The sequence below is a fragment of the Rhagoletis pomonella genome, unplaced genomic scaffold (assembly GCF_013731165.1).
Source record: "Rhagoletis pomonella isolate Grant_MI unplaced genomic scaffold, Rhpom_1.0 Rhpom_scaffold_00002, whole genome shotgun sequence".
Taxonomy (NCBI): Eukaryota; Metazoa; Arthropoda; class Insecta; order Diptera; family Tephritidae; genus Rhagoletis; species Rhagoletis pomonella.
Window position 1 is genome coordinate 113,386,121 of NW_023458556.1, and position 12,386 is coordinate 113,398,506.

The 12,386-nt window shown below is 38.4% G+C and overlaps 1 protein-coding gene across 1 annotated transcript; it reads right to left on the reverse strand.

Annotated features, from left to right (window-relative positions):
- Positions 1 to 1,664: 1,664 nt before the first annotated feature.
- Positions 1,665 to 9,374, reverse strand: LOC118734345 (MAP kinase-activating death domain protein; the record flags this gene model as incomplete). Its single annotated transcript, XM_036464069.1, is given in 8 exon segments — positions 1,665 to 1,886; positions 1,958 to 2,878; positions 2,946 to 3,129; positions 3,190 to 3,284; positions 6,986 to 7,018; positions 7,674 to 7,800; positions 7,858 to 8,219; positions 8,295 to 9,374. Coding segments are annotated over 8 exon segments (3,009 nt in total), but the record flags the coding sequence as incomplete, so codon positions are not given.
- Positions 9,375 to 12,386: the final 3,012 nt, after the last annotated feature.

Genomic DNA, 12,386 nt, shown 5'->3' on the forward strand with positions numbered 1-12,386 from the left:
TTTCTTTACAAGTTTCTATTAAATATCCTCATACAAAAATTACTTTCAATACACTTTTTTTCTGAACTTCGCAGATTCTTTTTCATATTCAGGACAAATAAAAGGAAGATCGAAATTTTATACTATCATTTTGAAGTTATGTCTGACGGTGTTCGAATATGGGGCCACCCAGAGCAGAATATGTAAACAAATATGAAATGTAATAAAATAAAGTAAATAAAAAAGTAAAAAAACAAAAAAATATTTTGTTTTTCTTATTGATATTTTATGTCCAAAAGTAGTTAGTCACAAGTTAGTTGACATATAATGCAGAGGTATCCAGGTCTGACTTTTTTGCGGCCATCGCCCCACAAAAGTAGTTAGCTTTTTTCGAACAAAATACACAGTTAATAGTTAGCACTAGTGTTCGCGTAAACAGACTAAAGTTAGGTATAAGCTAACGTCACTCCCTGCAGGGTAGTGCTGCCTACAATCAGTGGTATATTCTGAAACCCTTCAAGTAATACTCCCTTTTTATCATTTGATCCTTCTATATATCTATTTGGATTAATACCTGTAGGAAATTTTTCTTCTCTCCGATCTAAACAGAACGCTCTTAACTCAAAACTATTTATGCATACCTAATTTTTCGGTCCACAGTTTTAACATATGTGCGTATTAGGCTGTGCCATTTTTGAGCAACTTTTTTTTTTCAACTAAAAAACAGGCTAAAAACTTTCAAAAAGGTGAAAAAAAGAGCCTCTAAAAATTTGAGCTCTTAATATTAGCATTAAGTGGTGCCTGTTCCTAACTTTCCATTTCACATATAAATAACATGGGAAAAAAATGTTTCGTTTTTCTTATTTTTGTAGCTTGACATATAAGCATTGTAAAAATGAACTGAAAAATTATTTTGGTAGGAAATTGAACGCTCTACAAAAAAGTTCAAATTAATTTTTTTTTACAGAGTGAGCCGTTCTGAAGATATTCAAATTTAAAGTTGCAAATGTATGAAATTATGATTTTTATTTTATCAAACTAATACTGATGACTTTTTTTAAGTCTTATTTATGTATTGTTTATGTATTCTAGTTGTTGAAAACTTTTTTTTTTATCTATAAAATAATAATTTTACTAAACCTAGTTCATAATTACTTTTGTTTAAGAGTTAATCAAATAATAAAATAATATCTAAGACGTATTTTTTTTTTATTTTAGCTTTATAAAAATATAAGAGCACACAAACCAGTTTACTGATTAAAAATAATTTTTAAGACATAAAAAAGTCATCAGTATCAGTTTGATAAAATAAAAATCATAATTTCATACATTTGCAACTTTAAGTTTGAATATCTTCAGAACGGCTCACTCTGTAAAAAAATTAATCTGAACTTTTTTGTAGAGCGTTCAATTTCCTACCAAAATAATTTTTCAGTTCATTTTTACAATGCTTATATGTCAAGCTACAAAAATAAGAAAAACGAAACATTTTTTCCCATGTTATTTATATGTGAAATGGAAAGTTAGGAACAGGCACCACTTAATGATAATATTAAGAGCTCAAATTTTTAGAGGCTCTTTTTTTCACCTGTTTTTTAGTTGAAAAAAAAAGTTGCTCAAAAATGACACAGCCTAGTGCGTATGTATACATACATGAAAAGTACCATAAGTATTATATTTGGAAGTAATAGCAGTAGAGATCAGTGAGTTAAGCTTACCTTATCCACTTGGGCCAGTAGTCCCTCCTGACTGCTTTGACGCGTCGTTTCACGCACCAGCTCCTTTGCGTGCGAGGCGAAGTTCTCAAAAAGTGATCCCTGTGAACCTTGACGCCCTGGACTGCTTGAGCTTGAACCAGAACTGCCGGTGCGTGCGAGAATGTTGGAGACTGGTGGTGTTATTGGGGGCTTTATAAAGTATTTAAAATAAGAACATTAAATCAAAATATTTTTTAAACTTTAACTATGAAAATACTTACTGGACGTTTCTTTTCAACACCTGCGTGCTCCATTTCACCGGTATGTCTGTGTTGGTGTTGTTGCTGTTGTTGTTTGTGTGCCAACACTGGCGACTTTTTAGGTTCTCCCGACTCTGTGGCTTCTTTATCAACACTTGCTGCTCTGATTGTTGCCTCCAGGCGTATTGCGGCTGGTGCAGCTAAATCAAAGGGGCCTGCAGTTTTTGCTGGGAATTCAAATTCCGAATCACGACTGGGGGAACTCAGATCGGAACGACTCGACGACGACGATAGTGGCGATTCAGCACGTTGATCTTCTTCATCTTCGTTAACTTCTACTTTGTGCGACATACTTTCCGGGTATTGTAGAGTACTTGGTGGATGATAAACTAATGCTGGATCTAGATTTGATGAAAGCGTTTGCGGCACATTATGTGGGCGATTGTGTGCACCAAAAACATCGTGGATACTCGGCGACAGGTCTGAAGACACCATTTCCGATACAAAGTCACTCAGCGAGGAATAAGAGGAACTTGAGCTTTCAGCACCCTCGGAGTCGGAACCACTTTCATCCGTTGGCTGGCATTCGAGTTGTTTCAGTGAACGGAGTGCACCATTTAGTGAGCTGCCATCATCCCATACGGAGAACCGTATAGGGGTAAGCTGGTGAGCAAACCATTTTGGCTTATCCCCAACCTGAGCTGGATCCATCACGCCTGTTTGTACGCGCAAAAAGGCAACATTAGTTGGGGTCAGTGACCATTCAGCGAGGAACTCTACGGCCTGTGTGCGTGCGAACTGATTGAGGAACTGTGAAGCACGTGGACGTGAGCGTAGGAAACTGTTGATCTGAAAGGCGACCACGGGACGTGGATAGAGGCGCAATGTGCGAGTATGCTCGGCAAAATTGGCGAGAGTATTTTGGGCATTAAAGAACCGAACCTTTAAGGGAAGATAATTTAGATTAAAGGAAGATTTCTGAAACGAAGACAGCGCTCCTATTAAATACCATTGCAACTCGCGTAGCGACGTCAACTGAGTCGACATCCGTGCCATAAATAAATGGATTCAATGCTGGTGAGTTCATTGGGCTGGGTTGCCTTGAGTGGCTGCCCTGCGCCGACATTGAGCTGCGTTGGCTTGCGTACGCGGACTGTGTGGGCGACTGCAGTGGCAAGCGGACTTGCGAAACCCTTTAAGAGTTTGAATATGAAACATAATTTCAAGAAATTCGTTAAGAAATCGAAACTCACCCTAGAAGTGTTGGTTCTGTAAGGCTGTCGCGTACCGACGGCATAAGTTGTTGTGCAGATATGGCCTGATTGGAAGCCGACATAGAAGATAGCGCCTGGCATTACAATAATAAAAGGCATTAATAAACGAGTAATTTCTGCATATTTATAAAGGTTTTAATAGCATTAAGTACAATCGGGAAATTATAAAATTTTGAGCAATGATGGAACTTAATAAAATGAAGCAACAAGAACATTACGAAATCAAAATCTATGATTCTTCTTAAATATGCATAGATTCGCATGCAATGCCATATATATGTTTGCGAACACATTCTGACATGTTTTTACGATATACATATGTATGTATGGTTGATAAAGAAAGAATAGGGGATATTCGAGATGAGTGATCTGAGTTTCATTTTAAGTGAGGAAGAATGGGAAATTCAAAACTGTCATAAAACCATAATTGAGTATAGAGTATTCTTGGTAACTTATATAAGAAAGAGAGTAAGAGACGGACAGAAGTGATGATAAAACATACATGAACTTACACATATAGCACACGAGGGGTTGTTGAAGTTCAGATCTACGAGCTCATAACGCAGTGAACTGGCACGCAATGGCTCATTTCACGAATGTGCCGGCAATCACTGAGCCTTGAATTCGATGTTTAAAGCTAAGTAGTTTTTCCAAACATGAATCGTCGCAAGTTAATGGTGAAAATATATTTTGAGCTCACCGGTCGATATGACTTGGAGTATACTTGTAAATAAAGTGTCAATATTTCTGAAAGTTGGGCGTAGATAGATAGATAGTTAGGTACAGCACTGCGACCGGTAGGTGTAAAATACACCCCTTAGCTCATCACAACACCTCGACTAGCCCTAGAGACTATAAATTTCATAATAGACCCCGGGGATATTGATTGTATGAGCTCCTCTCTTGTCCACAGGCGCTCTATTCTCCTATCCCTCCTGCGTGCAACGGCCACACACTCTATAAGAAGGTGTAATGGAGACCCACGGTGTTAAGCCAGTTGCAGTTCCCTCAGTTTGGTATTTTCCTTTCCGAGCATTTCCTTAGTAGTGGTGGGTCTCACTGCACGGAAAGGCTTAGGTCCTATCGGGGTCGCAGGGGATTGAAGTCGTCTTTTTATAAGTGTAGGTCCTGAAGTTTCTCTTCAAGACCACCTCTCTGTTAATGTCGACCCTGGGCAACACAAAGCTAGGGGGAGGTAGGTACCTAGCTTATCGCTCTTTCTAGATGATAAAACCAGCTTTATATCTGTAAAAGAACATTGTAAAAAAAACATTATAAATAATATATTTTCTGAATACGCGGGTAGCGTGTTGAAGACTAAAGGGAAAAAAACACCTTGCCTTCGCCGAATCCCTCTCTCGCAAAGTTAAGAAGAGTCCGCTTTGCAGCCTGCTCTACTGAGAGATGCAGTGGCTCGAGTTCCAGCATTACCTTCAGCACTGCCGTCAGACATATGTGCATTGCTCACGTGATGAAAACACATGACAGAGGTTGAATCTTAGAGAGGGTCTACCTCATCGTTCCCAGGGTAGTCCTGGAACCCCAAGCCACCGTACCATATGTCATTATCGGTCTCACTATCACGGTGCACATCCATCTGAGGATCCTCGGAGTGCACCCCAGGGTTTCCCGTTAGACTTTTACACGCCATCATCGCTTTCGTAGCCTTAGAGGTGACCGCATCATCATGAGCGCTCCACAGAAGCTTGGAGTCCAGGGCAAGCCCCAGACACTTTACCTCTGTGGCGACATTGATTACGACCCCACCTAAGGTCAAGCTCCTCGTCCCCTGGAGATTTCGTTTCTTGGTGAAGGGGACCATAGCTGTTTTAGAAGGGTTCATATTTAAACCTACGTCTGCACACCACCTTTTTGCAAGGTTGAGTCCTCTTTGGACGATGTCGCAGAGAGTACTTGCGAACTTCCCTCTAGCGATGATCACTATGTCGTCCGCAAACCCATGGCATCGGACGCCCTCATTAGTATCTGCAGAAGTTGGGTACAATATACACGAGTCTTCTCTGAGAAGCTCTTTTATGGAGTTTGTGCTGTCGGCCAGCATTTCAAGCTCTTCGCACTGGTGTATTCCGGCTTCTCCCTTCTTATTACAGCAGGTACGTCTCGCATCCATCCCTAGCTCCCCATAACGGTGCCGCATAGCTCGCGTTGCGCCTGATCGAAGCATGGCTCTTTAGGCAGACACTTTTTCTCTGTTCCTGCGTAACATCCCTCATAGTACCAGTGGCTCTCGCTGAAATCCAACTACTTCTTCGGCGGCGGTACTTCATGATCGGGAAATGGAACCACGTATGTCGGATTGTTGAAGAGTGCTCTCTGAGAGCAGGTGATAGAGTCGAGTGGTGAATAAATTAACCGTCTGTTGTGATTGTAGCTTTTCAACGTAGAGCTTTTCTTGTATTATTGGATGCACATTTTTTTGCTGCACACAGGCGGATACATATCTTGGCCGAGACTATGTTTGAAACTCGGAGTTTACTTACTTGAGGCGTGCGTTTCTCCGATCACAACATGGTTTCATGTTATTTGATGTGGAGACAGTCATGTAGCTTTATGGTTAACACAAATTCTGATCGCTAAGCGACAGTCAGTGGCCTAAGCTGATTCATGGTACGTTAGAAAAGGCAGGGAGGGGCGGGTGGCTGAATTCTTTCTCTATACCATTAAGTTTCTTCCCTATCAAGCTAAATTGGCTTTCAGAACACAGGAATGTCACGGAAATCCGCATGGTCAATGAGGGCGCTCTTGAGAATTGGGATCCACTGGCTACGTGTGGTTTTCTTCTGAACAGATGGGCTTTTAGTCATCTCAGTGAACGCAGGGTGAAAATATTGTATTGGAGGTTGGATAAATCTTTATGGCCACGGGTTAAGAGAGTTCATAAAACCGGTCAAGGGCAAGACACATGTCTCATTGCTGGTGACGTGGAATCATCTCAATATCTGGATTTCATTTGTCCAGCTTTCACGGGTTTAAGGTTCCTCACCTCGAGAAGCTTTGGGGAATATAGATCAGCTGCTTTTAGAGTTTCGTTGTTATAACGGAGCGTTTTGACGTCTAAAAGACGTCACCATCCTTTCCCTATATTAATATAAAAAGCAGTTAGTTTATTAGTCTGGGTACGACTTCACCTATAGGGGCACCCATCCTAACCTAGTATAACCTAGTTTTGCCGCTTGTTCACCAAACGGCCTCGTTCACTAACTACCGAAGAGAGTTTCTGTTCTTACTTGTCACAATTTGAATAAGTCTCTTCGCCTCTACAGCCTCTTGTGGAATAAAATCTCATCTTATAATCTCTCTCAAAGCCTAATAAAGAAAAAATAATTATGAAATTTTTGCTACGTGCAGCCCACACACATACATATGTGTATAAAGTATCAGTGATAAAGTATACATCTATTAAATATAGACCTGTGGTTATAAGAACATAACATAACATGTGTTTTTTAAGAAAAAAATCTAAATGAACATGAAAATGAAGTTAAATTGTTAAAAAAAAGTTAATTCAATGAACGTCTAATGCAAACAAAAGACTTTAAATCTCTTTTTATTGTTTTGTCTGGCATAAAGTACGTGAATTAAACGTGAATTAAGTCGTTCAAGTATAACTACGGACTAAATTTTTTTAAACAACGAAAAAGTAAGCATATATGTATTTTAACTAGGTGAAAACTCATGCCAACTGAAAAATGGGTTAGTAAATGAATTGTTCTTTTTTTTTTGTAAGTGTTAGTGACAAATAAAAGATATTTACACCAAGTCCAGCTTCATCCATAAGTTGCATTGCCTGTGTTCATGTAATGAAATTTCGAAAAGAAAAGAGTTTGTATGAGAATAGTCAACGTTGTAATTGTACATGCAGTTATGTAGTGAATGAGATAGTAGTTAGTAATAGTAAGTAGGTAGTAGCTTGGCGAAATGGGAAGAGAGCATAAGCAGCAAAAGTCTAGAAGCAAAATTCGTATGCATATGGAGTACTTTGAAAGTTCCAAGCGCGTTTAAAAATTGCAAAGCTTTAAGAATAAGCGTTGAAGTTGAATATGAAATTGACTTAAAAAATAAATTTGATGAGCAAAAATTTTTCATGAAATTTGATGAATAAAAATATTTTTGTAAAAGGAAAACAATTAAATCGAATATTTAAACCACTAAAATAATGAGTCAATAAAAATTTTAGGTTATGAATTTTATACATATGCATGTTCAATTAAAAAAGTAAACAATTAAAAAATTGCATTTTAATTATACCCGAATAAAGATATATTATACAAGCGCTTAAGCTTAATAAGTATATTTTTTACTTAATCATTTAAATTTCCTTTCAGTTATTGTGTCATTAAAAGTATTATTCAAAAATATTTAGAAAATATCCAATGGTTCGTAAAAGTAACTAAATTTATCGGTCTGCTACCCCCACTTTGCGTTATCTTCAATGCACTTACTTGTTTCAAGTGATTCTTGAGTATGGTGCCCTCAGGTTCTGGCAATGGTGGAATTTCGTCATAGCCTCCTGTAGGCGGTGTCAATTTTGTTGAGTCCAAATCCACCACCCAGATATCATCCGGCAACCTATTTGTTCAAATGTCAATATTAAACATTACGGTTATCCAACAGCCAACCACTTACCGAAAGTTTTTCTTGTACATTAGGAATGTTGCTGGCACACCGATCACGAAAGGTGTCGGTGCCAGCAACAGTTGTTCGGCGCAACTCAAACATGTCGGCAGTAGCGGTATCACGGGGAACATATACTCCAATGGATAGAGCATCGTGACGAACGCCATTACCGACATGGAGAGCGCATTATAATCGCGTGACTGAAATAGTACTTTATTTTCCAACATTATCAGCGTCCAGACTTTAAGACACGTCTCTACGCCTAACAACTCAAGCGGCAAGTGTAATGGGAAGTCGACGAGCGAGAAACGCGTGTGATCTGGCAGCGCAAAGAGCAGAGGTTCGTGTACTGTAGGCGACAACACCTCAACCTGCAAGAGAGAAAGAGAAATAGGAACACACATTGTACTAATAATGTCATTGAGTGCTTGAATACAGAATAATACCTCAACGCGCGTGGAACCAGGTACAGGTACTGGTGTGGACAACAGCCGCAAGATCCATGTTTCGATCTCGCGCACATCGTGCAACACGATGGATGAGGTAGCCTCTGTGGCATGTCCCGTGAGCACCGTCCACACATTGTCACGATTTAGCTTTTGCGAGGCACCCAAACGCTTTGGCGACGAGGACTCGTTGCAGGCGTCGATCAGCTTCTTTAGTATAAATAAACACTCGCGAAACGTTGAAAAAAATGGGTGATGTGAGATGATACAGAGCGAAGTTAGCGACTGATTTCGCAGCTTCGTGCGTTTTCGTGAGGCGCGTGGCGATGGCGAATGGCTACCGCCCGACTCGGAGTCCGCAGACGGTGCCATTAAACCCAGCTTTGGCACCTGCTGTTGTAGATTATGTTGCTGTTGTTGTGTGTGACCATAAGACGATGAATGGTGGTGATTCGGTGGATCCGAATCACGACGTGATGTCATTTCACGATCCGAATCACTAGGAGCGACGTTACTTCTGTAGTCGCTAGAAGAAGTTAAGAGGCCGTAACTATTACAAAAAATACGTCGTTTAGCATCATGTGAGTTAATGATTAACGAATTTGATTGATTAGATTGGTTTGCTTTGCTGTTGCTGTTGTCAAAACTGTGTTTGCTTGTGCTGGGATGAGTTTGAGAGTGAGAGACTATAGAATCAACTTGCCTACTAAATGCAGAATCCGAGCTGCGTTCCATGCTCTTTCGCCAGGACTCACGTCGAAAGGCGGAGCTGTGTCGCCCTCGTTTGCTTTGTGCCAGTCCAACAGCGCCATGGTTTGCACTATAGGCGCCTCGTTCTGCATTAGCTGAATGCCGTTCTATGGGCCGGTAGAAATTTACACAGATGCCATATCGGGTCTTTCCCGAATCCTTGTCAGTGAGCGCAAATACAAAGGATGTCATATCGCGAATGGCGGACCCAGTTCGGCGGGGTCCTACACTAGTGCAACCCTCGGGTTGGCAAAAGTATACCATGTCAAGGGGAAGTGGAAAGTCGGTATGATCCGTTGGTGGATATCGACGCAACAACTCAGGAATCTGAAATAAGATAAGTATTGCTTGTTAAAAAAGACTCACGATATATGAGTATATATGTAAATATCATCAAAATATAGATCCGGCTTGCAACATGGCTGATTTTTATGGCAAAATTTATTTTCCGAGAGATTGACTCTCGTTTTTTATTTATTTCACGCGAATATAAACCGAAACCCTTTGACTGATTGTTATATACATACCTACCCACTCATTCTGCTATATCGGTTTGAAAACCAATTATACTACAAATTGTGTTATATTTATTTTGCTTACGAACACAAAGCTACCTTATTTTCACTTCCCACATATTTTAAAGCTCAAGCAAAGAAGCGCATTAAGAAGATTTGCCGTAAAGGTAGGTGAATCTTCACGAACGAGGAGTTTCACTTTTTATTGATTTACTGAATTATTTTTTCAATATAAATATCGAAAATGGAGAAAATGGCCATACAATGTTCTGTTTAAGATGTTGTGGTATAAAAGCAGGCGCTTTATTAAACGAGCGGCTGATCTTGTCGTAACTTCATTCGGAATCAACAGAACCTAATTTTGCAGCCGTCAAATTCATTTATTCCTGCATATCGTGAAAAAAATCTTGCCCGTACGATTCCTCGAAGAAAGGAAATTCTTATTAGCTTCTACCTCTTCCACGTACTTGAAGCTTCTACAGGAATCGTACCCAATAAGGCTCTGTCAAATTTTAGCATCAGACGTTTTTCTCAAGTACTCGCTTGCTTCTCCATTTCTCGAAACACCACGCTGTCCCGGAATGAAGTCGAGATAACAATGAGTTGTCTAAGAGCTTGTAATAATCTTCGCCATTCCTCAACACACCTCGAATTTTCTAGTCAAAAGCCTTGATCCATCTATGTACAACCAAGGTGAGTTTTGAGGGGAAAAATCCTCTATGCTTACCAACTATGCCGTCATGATAGATGAAGATAGGAATAGCCTAAAAGTCTGTGAGCTTCCGTCAATGAACGTTGCTGAGAGAAGATGATTCATTTGTGCAGATTTGAATCTCCTTGTTGCTGTGAACGGTTTCATTTTCGGGAAGTGAAACTTGAAGTTGTGGTCAAAGTAAATCTCCATTATCTGATAGCCACAGGCTCTCTCTCTATCTACGTATGTACATCTGCAGCCTGTTAGCCTGTAAGCTCTTTGATTCAGAGTATTTAAGAAATATGTCTAATAGGGTGCCCATCGAAAATGCTTTTTTTTGGAAATTTCAAGACCCTACCCCATAATTTTATATGTTTTTATGAGAAATATTATTTCCTATTTTTATAGACTTTTTAAACGTCATTTAGAGATCGCTACTTGTCGATTTAGGCCAGAAAATACGATTTTGTAGATTTATGAGTTTTTGAGTGACTATTTTTGATTCGATTTCAAAAATCGAATATGATCTGAGAAGAGGATATATAGGTCTTTAAAATGGTATATACAAATTCATTGTCGGACTTGGCTTGTTGGGATTTTTATCTGGTAAAATAAAAAAAAATAAAACATATTTCTCTTAATTTTTAAAATTTTGGCCATCGATAATTTCAACAATTTCAAAATATGTAGTACTATCTAAAATTAAATCTATTTATAAATAAACTGATAGCTCATTTATTGCAATCGCATAAAAATTGTCGAAGTTAGGCGACTTTTCTTAACCCTAGAATACTAACCTCATTTTTTATTCCTTTAATACTGACGTTCGCCTGTGAGGCTACTTTGAAAAAAAGTACAAATTCTGTCTTTCTAAACCCTTAAATTTGTTTAAAAAATGGGCTTAAACATATTTCATATGTTTTTAAAGTAAAAAAATAAAATAATTTAATAATTTTTTTAATATTAATAAAAATAATTCGTATTAAAAATAACACATATTTATGTGTATTTTTGAAAGGGGTAATTTTAAAAAATTAAAAAAAAAACATTTTAAAGCGAACGCACTCAAACAATCCATAAATTATCTTAAAGTTATTCGTATTTACTTTCACACTTAAAAGGAATTAGTTGTTTATCTTTTCTATTGTGACCTGTACTTAAAAATGAAATCGACTTTTTTGTATCACATTGGGCCTTATGAATAAACACTAAGCAAGGCTTTTTTCTTAAAATTTCAGATCCTTTACGTTATTTGAATAAATCAAGCAAAAGGTTCGAAATCTTAAGAAAAAGCAACTGCTTAGTTTTTATTCATAAGGGGCATTCACTGAAATCTTCTTCCAAATTGTTCTCACTATCGGTCCCATTCAACGAGATTTCTTCCAACCATTTTAGAACTTGTTCTTCATAGGAACCCCTCTCGAAAAGTAAAAAAAAAAAATTAAGTTCAAAAGAGAAAATAGCCAACAAACATGTTAAAAACTGAAATAAGTACAGCAAACAAAATTACCTTTACTACTAACGTTCGCCTGTCAGGCGTCAAGAGGGCGTGGAACTCAGCCGCGCAAGGCCACTGTATAATGTGCGTTTGCTAACAGCCTCGTACAGCGCTAAGCTGAGTTGGCGCGAACGTTTACTTTGATCATTAAAAGCGTTCCTGAAATATCGCGCGGAAACCGAATTCGTTCCGCCTCACAGGCGAACATTAGTATTCTAGGGTTAAATACGGCCCTGAATTTATATTGTGTATGTAACGGACTTTCAGATTTCTTGAGCAGTGTGGCTAAGTAATTCATCAATATTTATTCAAAATTTATAATATTTCGCATCAAAACGAATAAAATTAGGGGGTAGGGTTTGAAAAAAAGTATTTTCGACGGGCACCCTAATGTCTATAAACTCACGCTCTTGGTATGACGAGTGATATACTTTCGTTAAATCTTTACACATCTTTTACGGCTAAACTATACCTCTAAGTGCCGTTTTCTGAAGTAACCTTTAACTTTAAAGCTCACTTTATATTTAAAGGTTGGATTAAAAATAAAGCTATGTCTAAAGTTAGCATTTCTATTATTGATTTTTCACGTATGCATGTTTCTTTGTTGTAAAGCAATATAAAATCGATAAAAAAAT